Consider the following 18,449-nt stretch of genomic DNA (forward strand, 5'->3'; position numbering starts at 1 on the left):
CGCTCTCTCTCGCTCTCTGTCGTACTCTCACGAGGTGAAATAATTGTTCTAATTACTTTGCCTCGCATATGTGTGGAACAGCTGTTCTGACTGGCTATTTTGTATCAGTCAGTCAGTGCGCAGCGCGAGAGAGATGACATGAGATGTTTTTAAGTCTCGCGCGGCAGCTCGTGAAGTGTTTGCTTTGACAATGTGTTACTACGTCACAGAAGTGAAATATTTAGAACGCGCCATATGGTTTGTTTTTGTTTTGGCACTGTTTTGCTAACCCGATAATAACACTATGGAATACGAATGCAAATAAATACATAATTCAGCGTGTTTTGTTAAAATTACACACAATTTCCCTGTCACCCTACCTCAAATACAAGATATAATGAACTCATGAATTAAAAAAAAAAGAAACGTCTTTCTTTGACCCACTTCATTACATACTGGTTTAAGTGTGCTTAGCAGGACAATGTCGGACGTTTTAACGCGTAACACCACCCGGAACTTGTATCACTGCCCGGAAACGACCACTGTGAGGCGAACAGAAGTACCCGAAGGAAGACGGGGGCACTAAAAATTGACACGGGGCGGAAAATATTTGGCCGACCATAATCCGCAAAAATTTAAGCGGAAAACGGACTGGGAGGGCAGTTTCGGTCGAGATTCTGCGATGAGAGTGTTATCGCGCGAGGTTAAACGTTAGCGAGCGCAGCCAGCGGAAATCGGGGTTTGTTTAACGGATCGAAAGCGATGGATAGGCCTGCGAGAGTGTTTTTCCACGGGATGGGGAAAAATGACCTGCTAACCTGAAATCGGATACCGCCTTTGTGCACATCTACGCTTTCGGCGCCCTTTTTAGCATTATTATTTTCACGCTTTGCTCTTCAAGAGGACTTTCCCCGTTCACGAGCAGGTGTGATACCAAAGCTTTTGAATGCATTCTGTTGCAATGTAAAAGGGTACGACGTCTTTATTTAGCTAGCTAAGAGGCTAGCAGAGTGAAGTGGGCTTACAGCCTGTATTCATCTGACGGGTTGTCTGCACTCACAGTCACTTTCTTGTTTATGTTTCTGTTTTTCTCTCTTGTATTTGGCCGCTACGCAACGAGTAGCATGCGCATATTATGCTAAATCCGTGTATGCTAATGCCAATTTGTTTGTGAACTTAACAAGTCTGATTTTGCGCTCTCTTTAATTATGAAACTTTTTGGTCTGCCATAGAGGGATGTGATTGAAAAAAGGAATTCGGCTCTCCCCTCTCCCTCATCCCCTTCACGGTCAACCACAACCCGGAGAACAATCAGCGCTTTTCTTTCAACCTGCAAAGGCTTTGGTAAGTTTTATTTCAGTTCTACAATGGAGTTAAATTGTAACAGCACGCATATTTTGAATGCGGTGTTGACATGGTGTTTCACCCTCAATGTATCCGAGTATTGTTTTTTCGGGTTTTTTTAAGCGTGTTCTTATTTGGCGCTTTGTTTACATCACTGGTTTGGTCGCATCCTATTTACTTTTGACAGGTATAAGGACTTGATTTATGGATTTAATTTGTGCAGATATTAGAATTTGATTTTGAAACATTTAAGGACTCGTAATGCCCAATGTTATGGATAAATGTATCAGCTGTTTTGGCTGGTGTGGTTATACTTAAGTATTTATTTATCTAGCTGTCTTAAAAAAACTTAAAGGTGAATGTAGGAAAATTGGGTCACTTTTGTCAATAAAATTAAGTATTTGTTTTTAAAAAAATGAATTTGGGTTATTTTTGTTTACATGTATGGTCCAAATAGTTTCAGATAATTTTTTGACTAGACCCACTTTATATAAGGTGGCCTAAACTACTATGTAGCTACTAATTACAAATTAATAATTTGATACAACGCACTTTTTGTGTACATACACAATTTACATTGTTTACATTAAAAAATGACCTACATGTAATTACATCTATAATTCAATTCTGTAGTTAAATTTATAATTACACCCTTACACCTAAACCCTTAAACTACCCCATACCACCACACCTGTCCCTAACTTTACCCGTATCCCACCTTAATATCAGAAAAAGTGTTGTGCAATACAATATGAACACAATTGTACTTTTGTACTTATTTTTTTAATTTAAGTTCATAGTAGTTTAGGCCACCTAATATAAAGTGGGACTGTTTGACTTGATTTTTAAGGACGTATTTGGAGTAAATGTGAACACTGGAGTAAATGTTGTGAATACTTAATCAAAAATATAAAGTTGCTTAAGTTAGAATAATTAATTAGGGCTGTACCAGAATATTCATTCAATGGGTTGGTATTCAATTTTCAAATTTGGGATTCGAATATTAGTTGTTCCGCGCACATATTGCACATAAATATCAATATTTCCGCACACCTGGTATCCACCTCAAAAAGGTTCTCATTCATGCTTTTATATGTTACACTATAAAACATTTTTTTAATAGGATGTTATACTTAAATATATATATTTGCTTCTTAGTGTTCCCTTCTACGGAGTATTTTCTATAGAGCGCACGGCTACATGAGATTGCATTTTGGGTTAAGCTATGTTGGTCTGACATTGTGAAAAATAGAATAACAGAATCAAAATGTATTAGCCATTTTACCCGTCAGGGTTGTGACGGTGAGAAATTTCCCTCACCGCCACATTGCGGTTGTGAACAAATGCAGCCGTGCGCAGTTTAAATTACAGTTTAATTACGGGGTTGCTTGAATTGTGGGTCCATTAGCTTATTATTCTTAATGAAGAACACAACAAAACAGTACAATAACAAACTTCCTTAAATAGGCACTTTTACGTTTCGTTCTTCTGCGAACATCTCGTCATTCAGCTTGAATGAATAAAATCTGACTCCTGCTGCAGTTTGTGCTGCGACTCTCGTACAGCTCACATTCAGTTTTTAATTGTAGTTAATCTGTTCTCCTACTGAACATTTATTTTTACTGCTATAATATATAAAAACTAGTGCAGTGTCCGTTCTCAGAGCTTATAAACTGGGCGCGCCGAGATTCCCGAGATTCCTGCCTTTATTAGAGAGAAGAATGTGTTCAGCCCCTTCCCTCCAAAGCTTTGAATATTCAATGTTGATTACTACCGAAGCTTCAAAGCTCAAAAAATGTTATTCGGACCAGCCCTAGTCTTAATGCAGCTTGCATCTGTGACAACACGATGCACAGTTAATCGCAGGCCAAAATGGACCTGTTACTGTGTTCACACCATCGCCGGCAAGAGCCCTGTCAACGACGCTGTAGAAAGATTTGTGGACGCGCTGGCGCTCTGACGTAGATTAAATGCTTGGTCTTTTTTTAACTATTTAAAGGGGCCGCAAAGCAAGCAAGCATGTTGATGGGCAGACTGACCACAAGTAGGGTATAAGTTAACATCATGAAATCGTTTAAATGTGAAAATAAGAATGAATTGCATTCCCGCTGAAAAAATAAATAAATAGTGTTGCGCGCATTGTTAACAAATTACACATCTTCCCTATGAATGATCATGTCATAAATGATAGGGAAACCCGCACAGCAATGATCAACTTCTCCTTTCTTTTGCTTGGGGACTAATGTGGTCGGAACCAAAGTTTACAGGCCTGCGTTCTCTGGATTTCGCTAAAGCGGAGCATTTCTACGTTCCAATTGGTTGCTGCCGAAACCGCGTCAGAGCTCATTACCATAAAGTTGACCTGCTATTTTAATTAATTTAAAAAATCTTACTCACCCTAAACTTTAGAATGGTAGTGCATTAGGGTGCCATATTGCCAAAAATCTGTATTTTTTCCATATCATACAATATCGATATTTATCAAAATATTAATTTACCACTAAAGGAACACTCTACTTTTTTTTGAAAATAGGCTCATTTTCCAACTCCCCTAGAGTTAAACGGTTGAGTTTTATCGTTTTTGAATCCATTTAGCCTCCTTGTCTGGCTATCACCAGACCAAGCTCAATTTAAGATTAAACATTAGTCTGCGAGTCTACTCTATATTTTCTACTGCACAAGAGGCGTGATCAACAAGCATTATTCAAATGACTCTGTACACAATTGGATAGTCCTCCAACCAATCACACCACAAGAGGCGTGATCAACTATCCATCATGTTAAACCCACCAATAGCGTGATTGGATAACCCACTATGCGATTGGTTCCTGCAAAAGTGTAACAGAAACAGTAGAAGTGAGTGTACAGTAGGGATGGCTCGATACCACAATTTTGGCTTCGGTACGGTACCACAATCTAATATCTAAGTACCGATATTAAATCGATACCACACGGTCTGATATTAGCACGGGTATATTGCACGCGAATGAGTACAATTATGCAAGTTTTGAGTTTATAAACTGGGAAATTACCGCAAATGTTTATTAGTAAATTAATCAGCAAAGCTTATCACATCAAATCAGTCATTTGAAAACTTTCTTGTGAGAAATAATTTCAGCAAAAATCTCTCAAAAAGAGCAAATTGCTTCTGGTTACAAAAGACCTACACTAGCAATCTGCATAATCCGATTCAACATTTCACGTTCTTCTCGTGAAATATTCAATAGTCTTTTGTGATATTCAATCTTATGTTAGGTTATGTATGTGCGTTGATCCGTATAAAAAGAAAATAAAGGTCTAAATGAGATGGTTTGAATGATTCACTGACCTGTCGATCTCTTAAGAAGTCTTAAAGTCAGGATAGTGACAGATGCTTCTTGGCTAGGTTTGATGGTTCTTCATCAACTTTATAAGCAAAGTAATTACAAAGTTCACTTCTAGTCCTCTATTAGTTCGTTTTGGGCATCTTGAGTGAGATTCGACTGCCATTTTGTTAGTCTATGTTGTTGTCACATTTGCCAGTTGTTTCGGGTCAGTTTGGGTAGCGCGCTGCCATCTAGCTGTGAACTTTGGAAAAGCAGCATATACCGAAATTTGCAAAATCATATCGTACCGTTTTAAATAAAATATATACTGGTATTTTTCCAGTACCGGTTTACCGCGCATCCCTAGTGTACAGGTTTCCAGACTGAGTTGCAGGGTTGAAATCAAATCGAGTTTACCCAGTCTTATCCAGGGTTTTAAAAGTATTAAAAAGTGATAAATCAAAATTGTCAAATTTAAGGCCATTAAAAGTGTTAAATGTCGTCTCAGGTATTATTTTTTCCCAAATTAGTATTATTTTTTCAGACTATCAGGTGTCCTATTCTGATTGAAATTCTATCTGCGTTCGCGTTAGTTCGTTTAAATATGGGCTTTAGCATATCTGGGCACATAATCAAAGATCTTTCGTCTCTGTCTCAACGTGTGCTTGATGCTGACGTCATATTCAGTGGTCGTTCGGCATCATCTCAGAACACTGTGCGCTCAACAGAAGTGGCGGGCTTACGTTTTATTTTAGACTTGCTTCAAGGCATATCTTCAACGACTATCCTCATAAGAAATCTTAAATGATTTATATAAAGTCTAAAATGAACAAAAAGAGCTGTGAGAGAATGAGGCGCGATCCATTAGACAGTATATAAACGGTGTGATCCCCGTGTCTGTCTGCTCTTAAAGGGACAGCAGCCAATAAAGCTTCCTGTCAGTAAAGTTAAAGAACAAAGGGAACAGAGAAAATGACTCGCTGCTCTTGACTAAATAACGTTTGTAGCTTTAATAACGATTAACTATTTAATGTATAGTTTATGCAGTGCAGACTGCATATAACTTTGATAACTTTATTAAATTTCTGTATATTTCCTAACTGTTAAGACAGGAAGGGCAGGAGTAAACATGACATTTATTATGGGTTTATGTTAGCATTGTTTTAAGTTTACTTAAATTAAAAACTGTTATATTTTTGAAGCCTAATAATAAATGTAAAAAAAAAAATCAGTAGTTGTATTAATATCAGTAATACTGGCCTTCATTCATAAAAAGATGCCATTTAAACAAGTATTTAAAATATACTGTCTTTATGTTGCTTCTACATTAATTTGATTAACTGTGAAATTATTATATTAAAAAATATATTAAAAACGTACAAAAACATTTCTTTTTTTATTGCGATTAATCACAGAAATCTAGTTAAAGTTTTTAATCGATTGACAGCACTAGTTTTTAGTATTTTGTTAAATTCAACAACTTATCACAGTTATAGAAATATAATATTTTGCTCAGGTTTTGTTGTTGGAAAAAAAACACTAAATAATTGAATTGCTGAATTACCAATTATTAATTGAAATCAAATGTGTATGCAGTAATGCTTCTCCTTAACCAACCTTTGTGAATGTTGAGATGTATTTTACTGTGTCTGAATGATAACTTATAACAGATTTCCTCCTGCTGTCGATTCTAAATCTATTCTTTTTTGTATGTTATACATGTCAACATCTGTGTAAATAATTGAAAGGTCGCTGCAATTCAGTGTCGTGATGGTTTTAAAAAATATTCTGAAGGTAGTAAAAAAGGTATTAAAAAGTAAATTTTACTTAAGCATTGCTGTATATACCCTGTTATCGATCTCCAGATCTGGCGGTCGAAGTTTTAGCATAGATCACTGAATCTGATAAGACTGTTAGTATCTCACTCAATTCCTATTTAAAACTCGACTCCTCTGTAGTTACATTGTGTACTAAGACTGACAGAAAATGAAGTGTTGATTTTCTAGACTGATGTGGTTAGGAACTATACTCTCATTCGTATACCCTCGAACTTTGCTGCTGTACCATGGATGCAACAGGCGCAATGATATTATGCAGCGCCTGGAAATAGTCCCAAGCACGCTCCCTGTGCAAGGAGGTTGTCACGTTCATTATAGTCCCTTTCACACTGCGATTCCGGCAAATACACGGATAATGCGACCCGGCATTTGTTCCCGGGCCGCTAGATTTGGTCCATTCACACTGCCAGCGAAATACAGTAATATGTGCGCTTTCACACACAACCCGTAACGGTCCCGGATTGAGTTGACACGTGACATCCGGATGTGACGTATAATGTACAAGTCGAAAAAGATTGGCGCCAAAGAATAAGGAAAGGCAAAACGGAAGTGTTCTCATTGCTTTGTAAACTTGGCTGTTGACTAGCAACTAGTGGCATTGTTGTTTATGCTAAATGCTCAAATTACTTCATGTTTTTCGATATTGACTTCTTTCTGGAGAGTTAATGAGACTGCGTATGCTGGAAGCAAAGCTTGCTGAGAGTAGGAAACAATGTGAAGCAGCGAGACTTAGAGCACAGAGGCGCCATCGGATGCTAAAAGCTACCACTCTGTGTACACGGCTCATGCAACTGGGTGTTTCTGATAGAAGAATGTGGATGCTACGAAGACCTCAAGGTGCTGTATTTTGGACTAATGTCCTAGAAAACTTCACCGCCGATCAGTGGCGTCAGCACTTTCGCATGTCACTCACCACTTTTGAGTTTGTTCTGCAACTTGTTGAGCAAAGTCTGAGACGAAAGTCTACAAACTGGAGAAAGCCAAACGATAGCTATATCATCACTACGTCACATCCGTTGCGGCATTAGTTTTGGCTTTTGTTCACACAGTGCTCGTCCCGGATCGAACCCCGCAAGGTTACTAGGTCCCCGACCCGGGTTCAATTCGGTAATCAATTCCGGGACGTGGTTGCTTTTACACAGAAAGCGACCCGGCAATGTTAAAGCAGCACTAGGTAACTTTTCAACCTTCATAATATATTTTTTAAGACTCTTGTGATGATAAATCGACTTACAATAGGTTGAATGACACGTCTGCCATAGCCTGATGGGGTCTGTATCGTTTTTAATCGTACTTTTAAACTTCGGGTTTCGGGTAGTAACCCGAGAAAAAGAAAAGAACTACAAAATTCGACTGCTTTACGGCATATACGTCACTTCCACCAACACACACACTTCCTTACATTCGGACGTGCGAGCCCAACTTTGTTCGTCGGATAATATAGTCATGTCCGAAGCAGCAGAGACAAATAAGAAAGAAAAGGTTTTGTTGGAGGAAAGCAATAAGAGGAAATGAAAAAATGATGGGATTAAAGGCAGGACGAGGATCAAAATGTGACCAGGGTTTGCTCGTCGGCGTGAGCTGAAGGAGGCGTGCCCAACCGATGCTGTCCTGCTTGTTACGGTGAGCTACCACTCAAACATTGAACTGAAGTATCATATAGATTCTGTAAAACGGTAACCAATAGACTACTATAATGACGCTGGCTTGTAAACGTGAGCATCGTGATTATTTGGCGTTTGAAAAAAACAAAACCCATTAAATTATATTCATATGACATGCTGAAACATAAGCCACTGACTGTAACGTTACCTGGGATGAAGACATTTCACACGTGCCGCCAGAAGTGCTGCACCGACCCGCGGGACGCTTTTATGAAGTTATTTGGCCCGCACCGCACCACTGTATATATTTTTACAACACGCCGCGCACCCGCGACCATTAAATAGACATACGGGGTCCGCGGGTTATGAGACGACCCACGCATCACTAGTTCAGGGCTATCAGGGTTGTCATGTCAACAAATGCACGCGCGATGGCATCCCCTGTTGTAGGATTACAGAGCTTACGACAGTAGTTGAGGACATTATTTTTTGCAAACTGTAGGGGGACCCCGAGAGCAAAAGTAGCCAAGTGGGGCTTTAATAATATTCGGGAATATTGTGGGTCCGACGTGCAGTGTGAAAGGGGCTTATGTTTATTATTTTGGTCATGTTGACGGAAGTTAGCCTATTTTCAGGCACTATGTGTAATATCATTGCGCCGCTGCACCCATGGTATGGTAGCGAAGTTCCCTGATTATTACGCGGAAATAAGAGTATATTTCGCAACTTTTTTATTTTCCTTCGGTCTTAGTACACGATGTAACTACAGAAGAGTCAAGTTTCAAATAGGAAAAATATCAAAAGTCTTTTGTCATTTTTTTTTTAGCGAGATTCTAACGGTCTAATCAAGGTTCATTGAAAGGATTAGATGTTACAGTCCCTAATATTTGCACCACTTCTAATCAGATTCAATTATCTATGCTAAGCTATGCAAAAAGTGTTAATGTTCGGCTGAATGGATTCTAAAACTTAACTGTTTAACTCTAGGGGAGTTGGAAAATGAGCCTATTCTCAAAAAAAAAGTGGAGTGTTCCTTTAATGGGCAAGGAAATGCTTTTCACATAGTTGTTAGACGTTGAGAATAAATGTAAACATTTTGACATAAATTACCTCCAAAGTGTCGCTATCATTTCACTTATGGCCCTGTGAAATACATTTTATTTTTCCCTAAGTTCGGTTATCTCCCTATAATTTTTTTAAGATTGTGTTTTGTGGTTTAATTCAAATTTGTATAGACTAACAATTTAATCAAGCTTTTAAAATGTAATCAAATTAAAATGATAAAAGTAATTTACAACAGAACTGTATAAATGTAAAAAAAAAAAATATATATATATATATATCTTGGTTGCATGATATTATGATGATTTTAGTATACTGTAGTGATCTATTTTTTTCGTAATTTCTTGAAGTTTTACTTTGACAGATGGCATGTAGATCTTTCAGTTTTAATTTCGGTGTGCATTTGATGGCACACTTTCTCGAATGAAACAAAATCTTGTAAAGTGACTTTCAAAGCAGCTATTGAGATGAAGTTCTTGTCCTCATATGCTGAAAACACTGTGATTGTCATGTGTGTTAAAGTTTCACACGAAACCGCACGTTCATTCACACAGAGACGCGCAGAAATCACTTATTAGCAAATTTCTATTGTTGACTATTGTTGTTTATTACTGCTGTGTGACAGGCTGTTAAATTTAATCCATATCGAGTGTCCTTATCTAAATCCATATCTTATCACCGTTATCTATGTAAATTTGATCAAGATATCGTTTATCACCCAACCATAATTTAAAGTGAATTAATGTAAATTGGAACTCTTTTTGGTAGGCAGTCATGAACCGATCAAACGAAAAATTTCACCATGTAAATGACCTGACCCAATTACTTTTGAGTGTGCGTCCTTATGACGTGATACACAGCGCGTGCTCACATACACCAAGCTATAATGTTGACGAGAGGAAAGTACATTTTTCTGAGGGATTTTTATTTCGAAAGAAGTTATGAAGATAATGTTGGAATAATGACACCGTCCCTAAACCTACCCATGCCAGCAAACAATCTGCATTTTTTAATTTTCTAACAACATCATTTAGACATAGCCTGCCTAAAATTTATATTGACAGCATTTGTCCCAGTTACTTCAACTGCACCTGACAGAAGAATATTTTTTTTCTGAGATGATTATTACACTTTACAACAAATAAATAGCTTTTATAAAACCGTATATGTCCTGGTGGTCGTTGGGAGTTGCAATGGCATCCGTGAACACATTCCAGCCGTGGAGAGGACAGCGTCGATATTTCTGATGCGGTAGACAAACTGAAAGCTGTGATGATTGCATAGTTGCACTTCATATCGATTAAGTTGATAACCTGCTGTTTCAAACATTAAGTTAACAATTTTGGGCGGTTGTAGATATTCGAATATATTCTAATACATTGCTTGATATTTGATATCTGTTCGAATTAGAATTTTTTTTTTTTTTTTTAAATGACCCTAGTCATGTGTTTATGGTTGATTAATCAGTCAATATTTTTTAAGTAGTTTTGTCACAATACCTCAACTTCAGAAGTTGATACCAACAGTGTAATTTTATGATACTCAATACTAGGAACATTTTAGTATTTTTTTATGTCTGTTATCTTTGTTAATAGCCTATGGCTTCTATTACCTTTATCTTAATCTTCTTTAGGATTGTTTTGTGATAGAAAGGGATTGTTTTTTGTATATATTTTTTAAGTTATGCTGTGTTTTTTTCCTTTGCGAGTCTTTGCTTCTCATGTCTTGATTGTACCATCTTTTGACATCATTTTGAAATATACAACCTTACTATTTTTGATCTCTCTCTATCACTCTGTCTCTTTCTCTTTTTTAGGACTGACAGGGTGCCCACAGCAGAGAGGAGAGAACTACTTGGTCATACCACTGTACTGTGTTTGTGGTCTTCCAGCTGAGGTGTTAAAGACTGAAGTTGAATAGACTCTGTGGACTATCTGACCTTTCAGCTTTTCACTCCAACTTGAACGACTGAAAAATAAGTTGCTCACCAGAATTTTCTCTTTAAATGAGGACATTTCTGAAGAAATCACGAAGTGGGACCATTTTATTCAGAACTTGTCAAAGGAATACACCAATATCAAGACAGGCAGACATTCCCTCATCGCTTAAATTTTAAATGGCTTTCAACACCTAAAGGATTTGCTTCTTAGTTTCATATAGTATTAGTAGTCAACTTTTTACTGTTTTAACTGTAGATATATCGTTTTGAAAGCCCATCGTGCTTGATATTGCATGGTATTGTAAACTACCTTTTACTTCCCCCTTTTTTTTCTTATTTAAAGATGATTATTTAATCCAAGACTTCCAGAGGTTTCTCACAGGTAGTGGCCCATCACTATAGCCAAAACTCTGTTTGCTTGGGATGGACATTCACAACATCAGACAAATTACTCCCACACAGACATTGCTTTTAAAAAAAACTGGAGCTGCTAGCAGATTACTTTATAGCTTTATATTGATTATTAGTGGCCCCAGTGGCAGATTTTTTTTTTCTGCACATCTTTTAGTTTAGACTCACGTTGACCACTTTGCTCCAGTACCAATTGAACGGGGAAGAAAAAAAAATCCTAAAAACACCCCTCAACAGTGAGAGGGAGATGTTTCAGTTTGGAAAGTACCCTATGGACATTTTAGAAATGCTCAGTGGACACCAGGCTCACCAGTTCAAAGGACTGGGGCTGGAAAGACAGCTGCAGCACCAACAACAAGTCCAACTTCAGCACCAGCAGCAGCTTCAACAGCAGCAGCAACAACAGAGTGAGGCATCTGGTGGCCTCCTGTCTGGGCTTGGCCTTGGTTCCCTTCAAGGATCTAGAAGTAATGCATTTGCGGATTCTTCATCCTTATTTGCCAAAATGAGTGCACCCCCACCACCTCTTCCACAACAAACTCAGTCCTCCTCCTCACAAAGCACACGTAAATCAAGCAAGATGAGCAGCAGCAGTGGGAGTGGCAGTTCTGCCTCTGGCTATCCACAGTTCCTACGCACATTTCACCCTGCTGAGGCTGCGTTAGCCCAGGAGCAGCTTCACTCAGGAATGGGGCGATTTGATTTTTCTGGAGGAAGTACTGGAGGTGGCTCTGGGGTAATCGGAGGAGTTGTAACATCTGCACCACCGCCACCACCCTTGCACCCTGGCCTCTCTGTTCCTCAGCCGTCTCCTGGACCATCCTCTTCATCACCCTCCCCTTCGAGTTCAACCACCACTTCTAATAATCCCCCCAGCAGTAGCAGCTCAGTTGCTGGATTAGTCGGAGCCCAGTCTGATGCAAGAAGTTTACACCAGCAGTTCAGTTGCATGCTAGCTGCAAACCAATACCTGTTTTCTGGTGTGCCCACAAATGCCAGTTTGGAACAGTTTCTAGTTCAGCAGGGTCCCCATAATCATCTTGGTCTTGCAGATTCGAATACAGGTCTTGCTCCTCCTCCAGCCCTTCATCCTTCCCACACCCATGGCCATCCAACTCCCCAGCCCCAACAACAGCAGCAGCAGCTGCCACCTCATGCGTTGTCCCACCCTCACAGCCATGCCCATCCACATCACCCTCTGCACCCTGCCCCCCAACCATCACCACTTGGTGGTTTTGATTTCCAAGGTATTCCTGTTCTTTCGTCTAATCAACTGGCTTCCCTAATGCAACAAGAAGCAGGCCTGCCTTTGCCACTCCCACTTCATCTCTCTGTACCAAAAGATGATGGGAAAGGAGATAGTGGATCTGGGGCTGGAGGAAGTGGAGGTAGTGGCAGCAGGAGAAAGAAAGCCATGGCTGGCTACCTGCCCCAGAGGAAGACAGATGGTAACAGTAGCAGCAGTGCAAGCAGTGCTAACTGCCATGGAAGCTCTGGGGCACATGGTCATGATGGGTCCTCTGGTCTTGTGGGAGGAGGTGGAGGGGTTGGTATGAGGGGTCTTGGTGGTGACCCCTCCTCCATCCTCTCCTCGTCAACACCATCCTCCTCTTCTTCAACTGTCTCCTCCTCTTCTTCCTCTGCCCCATCTTCAAACTCTGCTTCTGTGCTGGTATCAAATATCTCTCAGAACCCCAAGCCTGAAAACCAGCAATCAATGACTCCCAATATCCCAGAGCAAGAACCTCTCTTTCATTGTGGAGAGTGCGGAAAGTCTTTTAACCACCTTCCAAGCCTTCGTCGACACATACGCTGCCATGATGAAAATGGCAGTGGTCCAAACAGCAGCACAAACACAAACCCAAGTCATCAGCATCAGTCAGATCTCCCCCACTCAACACAAGATGGAATTTCTCAAAATGCTCACCACCAGCATGAGAATCCAGACCCAATGTCTTCCACTTGCTCAAGTCCAGATAAGTCATACTGTTGCAATGAATGTGGAAAGGGGTTCAAGAAGAGAGGACACCTGCTTCAGCATGGTGTCATTCACTCTGGAGCTCGTCCATATGCCTGCTCTGTTTGTGAGCGGTCGTTTAACCGCCGAGAGTCTCTCACTCGACATGAGAAAATTCACGAAGAGAAGCCCTACCGCTGCCCTGCTTGTGGCCGCTGCTTTAGAGAGAGCACTTCTTTGCTTAACCATGCTGCATCAGGAGACTGTGGCAAGCCTGGGAGGAGATCTAGAAGCAGTGATGGTAGCTCAATAAGTTCAGTAGAGGGCAAAGTTGAAAGTGATTTTTCAGGTGGACAAATGACTGACACAAAAGAATTAGTATTTTGCAAGAATGAGGATAGCACAGCAGGGATGTCTTGTGACAGTATGTATTCACAGGGAAGGGGTGCTAATCAAAATCCTGTGGGCAAAACGGAAGAGAAGTATAACCCTGAGTATTCAAGAGATCCTTACCAAACGTCATACAGGGTCGATGACTACCGTCGTCAACAGGGCAACCCATCATCCTACTCTGGAGACTCCTGTAACAACAGCATGTCAAGTCCGGCTCTCAGAAAAGCTCCTTTAGCCCCAACACTTCATCCACATCCTCAAAATCAGCACCATCACCAACAGCAATCTCATCTTCCACTCTCCTCTCTTTTGGATGACTCTGAAGATGAAGTCACCAGTAGTGCCATGTCTGCCATTGCTGCAGCTGCTGCCGCCTCTGTCTTGCCTGCTGAAATGAACAGTACTGGGGGACGAGAGGAACGGAGAGACATTATCGGAGGTCTGTTAGGAGGGCTTGGCTTCGGGTCTATGGGTACCTCTTCGTCTACATCTACAGGAAACGGTGGGAATGAAGAATGCCTGAGTGGTTCAATGATACCTTTATCTCACCCCACCCAACAGCAGCCTAATTCACAGAATGCCAACAATCCTAATGCCAAACCCAAGCGGCCACGGAAGCCCAGACAAAAAAGAGAGCCGAGACCCGGTGGGGCTCCAGGAGAAGTAGTGAAACGTCGGAGGAGTAATCAGAGTGGTGCTGCTGGAGATGGTTCCGAAAGGCCTTATTTATGCACTGTTTGTGGACGGGGCTTTAGCAGACGTGAGACCTTACGTCGGCATGAACGTGTGCATACAGGGGAAAAGCCATTTCATTGTGACATCTGTGGTAAAGACTTCCGAGAGCCGTTTCATCTTACCAAACATCAGACTGTTCACTCGGGGGAGAAGAACTACAAATGTACCCTTTGTGGAAAAGATTTTGGATATGCACAGAGTCTGAAAAGGCATGAAAAACTGCATCTACGGGGAGATTTCAAGCCAAGGCGGAGTAAAACCAAATCTGCGGCAAATCAAGGGGGACCCACTAATCAAGATCATCCTGATCAAACCAATCAAAATAATCAAACCAACCCTGGCGCTTATTACTCCTATTCTCAGGATAAAGTTCAAGGATCTAATGCTAACACAAGCAACCAACCCCCTCCTAAATTATATACATGTGAGATCTGCTGGAAATCTTTCCGCCATCACTTCCACCTGACTGCCCATCACCAAGCCATTCATGAACATGGTGGGGAGAAACTGTTTTCATGTGAAGTGTGCGGTAAGGCGTTTTCTTACTCAAACAGCCTGACCAGACATAGGTTATCTCAACACGGTTTGACTCGTACTGGTCCAACAACACAACCAACAGGAAGTGAATCCATTGGAACTGCCCCATCTGTCTCTGAGAGTGAGGCTGCAACCAATGCACTCCTTCATATAGCACCTGAAAGTGGAAGTCATGGAGTACAACAGCCCCATTCAACCATCGCTCACACACAGCATCCTCAGCCTGGTGGTTATTCTCCTCTCTTTTACACTCCAGAGTCAGGACATCACAGTTCAAATGTCAATTCACACCCCCAACATCTGCACTACTCAAACCCCTCTATGGGTCCCCTCCAGATTCAACAGCCAATCAGTGGGAAACAGCTAATTTATTCCGGGGTTCCAAGTAACACCCTTCATTCCACTCCACCTCACATCCACATTTCGCCACCCCAGCACTCTCAACACCACCAGCAACAGCAGCACCCTTTTTCAATGCCGTCCCAACATCTACAGCAAAGCCCTCCGACCCAGGGAGATACCACCCAGAGAAAGAAAAAAAAAAAAAGGAAAAAATATAAACTGGCTAGTGGCATGCAGTTGATGACTGGATTCAGTGCTTATGAAATTGCCAGGAGGCGTATGTATTTAAAACGAAAGAAGTGCAGGCTTCAGCAGCAGCTAAAGAGAAAGAAGTGGATAGCTCAGCTGAAATGGGCCAAGTTTACTGGAGGAGGGCTTGGTTTAAATGTAGGCGGAGGCACATGGCGTGCAGGGGGGTTAAGGTTTAGAGGCCTTCGGTCTCTTATAGTCCCCTTAAAGTCTTATTCTTGCCCTGTCTGTCCCTTTACCACTTTTTCAAGCCGCATAATTCTTTCAGTGCATCGTGTAACCAGGCATCCGCCAAGAAAACATGGCCGTCAGACTCGCCTGCGCTGCATAGTCTGTGGAAAGCGTTCTCGAAGGCTACTGACAGCTCTCCGTCATCGGGCCCACCACCTGTCTCAAGGGGTGTTCTCTTGCTCTCGATGTCCCTCAAGATTCTGGAATGGCACCCTCCTGCAGCGCCACAAATTTGCTTGTCGACGTGTCAGTAGAGGAATCAGAATGTCAATAAAGGGGATTAATGTTCAGAAGACGGAGGACCAGATCGAAAGATCAACAGTTGTGACAGGGTACAGGCACTAAGTAAACTGACATCAAAAAAATGCAAGGCCTTAAAAACTGATGTTTTCTGGGCAAGGATTACATGAAAATAGGCAAAGAGGACTGATGGAAATCGCCACACATTCAACTCCTTAAACATGTGGTCAGACTATAACCAAGGGAGTGCCTCTTAAAAATAAAAGACTCTTGATGTGAAAACAAGCCTGTACCTAAAGAACCATCCATTATAGACATGGATCTCTTAACACGGTTTCTCCAAAGGGGAAGAATATTCTAGATTATGGAACTGTTTTTGGTAGCACCTTTGTTGTAATGGTAGCATCTCTATCCTCTAAAAATGCATTCATTATGTATTTTCGTAACTTTATTTGTGCTGCAATGATGGATGCATACCAGTGAAAGTGAACTAATTTGAACAGTAACAATCTATTCTCTAAACTAGTTTCCCCCCCAGTACTCAGAGCTTAACGTTATAGCCTTTGTTTACTCTCAAATATACGTAGCTTTTTTGTTCATTGTGGTGTTGCATTTTGTTTTCCCCCCTTTTGCTGTCTTCATGTTAATGCAAATGTTTGATCTGGAACTGAAAGTTACTGGTTTTGGAGAGAGGATCAAGTACATAGTGTGTGTATTCCCTATGAACAACCTCAATTATGACACTCCATGTTGAATTCAACTGTGTCTCAAAGAGGACTCTGCAGTGAAACTGTCAAAATGTGCAAAATATTCTGCAGAGCCGATGCAAAGGGGACAGAATGGTGTTGCTAATGCCATGTTCCTGTGTTTAATGTCACCTGTTTTTTATTTTATTTTAAGAAATATGTAAAGAAACCTTTGCAGGTGTTTCTATGGCAAGTGTTAATGTCTTTGGTTGCGAGATTGGCTAGCGGGTGGGAGGAATGGCTAATCTGTACTGTACAATGCGTATTATATTTTATTATGTAACAGTTGTTCTTTCTTTTTTATTATTCAAAGTATAAGTTTTTTTTTTAAATCATTTTTACTATTTTAGGGGTGGGTGGGTTGTGGCAGGGCCTGTCATTGTAAGATGTGGGGAATATATGTGTCGGTGTGATTTTTGTTCCCTGCCCCTTTGATCTGTTTAACCCAAACAACAGTTTAGCCCAGCTTTCCCAACACTATTGTATTCATTCTCAATACTTTACTTAGCTTTACTGTCCCAATGTTTTCCTCTCAGTAAACTAAAATACAAAATATAAATACTAAACAACTGTTTTCTTTTTCTGAGTCAACAGAAATGTTGAGTTTCTCAGAAAGCAAATAAAAAGATAGAAAATGTACAGTTTTTGCTTGAGTATGTTGTATGTTCTTTTGAATGTTTATGAGAAGCCTGTCTCTTTGTGGCTGAGCAGATTGGATTAATTGGTTATTTATAGCATGTAGGTTAAATGATTTATAAACATCAAATTAAAGGATACGGCCAGGTGTTACGCACATGGTGCCATGGTGCCGTGTTCAGCTGGATGGTTCTGTTTACAGCTCACATGTGTTGGCACATGCCCTATGCTGTGCCACACACTATTAGAGGTGGGGGGAAGGATGCCCTTAAGGATACTTTGGTTTGGTGTATCAGAGGAACACAACCGTCTGTTCACTTAGTTTTTCTCTGTTTCCAAGCAAAAGTTTATCATCTCGCATGGCTTGATTAAAATTAACATGAAACTGCAAGTTGCAAACCTTGTCCTCTAGGTGGCAGTAATGTTCTCTTTGTTGCTGTGGCCTCAGAAATCAAATCAACTTGGATTTGCCTTGCAAGGCTTGTAGAGTGCAGACTGTTCATGCACAAAACCAGTGATTGTTTTTTCCCCTTTCAGGACCATACATAGCGTTTATTTGTTTCAACTTCTGTTACTTTGTACTACAGTTTACTGAACAAGTATAAGGAATTTTCAGATTTAAAGGTACTGTAACAGTCTTTGTATTCTTATGTTCTGTTTTAGAACTTTTGTTTATAGCCAGGTTGAAAAGTGAAAATCCTTGTAGTTTTCATACAGAAAACCTGGATTTATGAAACAAGTCTTATCTGCTGCGGTTCTCATTTGAGCACTTAATATAATAATTTAAACCACTTCATTTAAGAGATTGGTACCTGCCATATAAATAGAATTCCACACCAATCTCTGCAAAATTGTTTTAAAAAAAATGATTTGCATAACCTTTTCAGTGTGATAACTGGAT

General features: G+C 40.3%; 1 protein-coding gene across 1 annotated transcript; it reads left to right on the forward strand.

The window, feature by feature from the left end:
• Positions 1–500: 500 nt before the first annotated feature.
• On the forward strand, positions 501–17,551 carry znf865 (zinc finger protein 865). The gene is made up of 3 exons (XM_067426629.1): positions 501–904; positions 1,212–1,323; positions 10,949–17,551. Exon 3 carries the CDS (start codon positions 11,730–11,732, stop codon positions 16,269–16,271), a length of 4,542 nt encoding a protein of 1,513 aa, XP_067282730.1. The 5' UTR covers positions 501–904; positions 1,212–1,323; positions 10,949–11,729; the 3' UTR covers positions 16,272–17,551.
• The last annotated feature ends 898 nt before the right edge of the window (positions 17,552–18,449 follow it).

The sequence above is a fragment of the Pseudorasbora parva genome, chromosome 19, assembly GCF_024679245.1.
Source record: "Pseudorasbora parva isolate DD20220531a chromosome 19, ASM2467924v1, whole genome shotgun sequence".
Classification (NCBI taxonomy): Eukaryota; Metazoa; Chordata; class Actinopteri; order Cypriniformes; family Gobionidae; genus Pseudorasbora; species Pseudorasbora parva.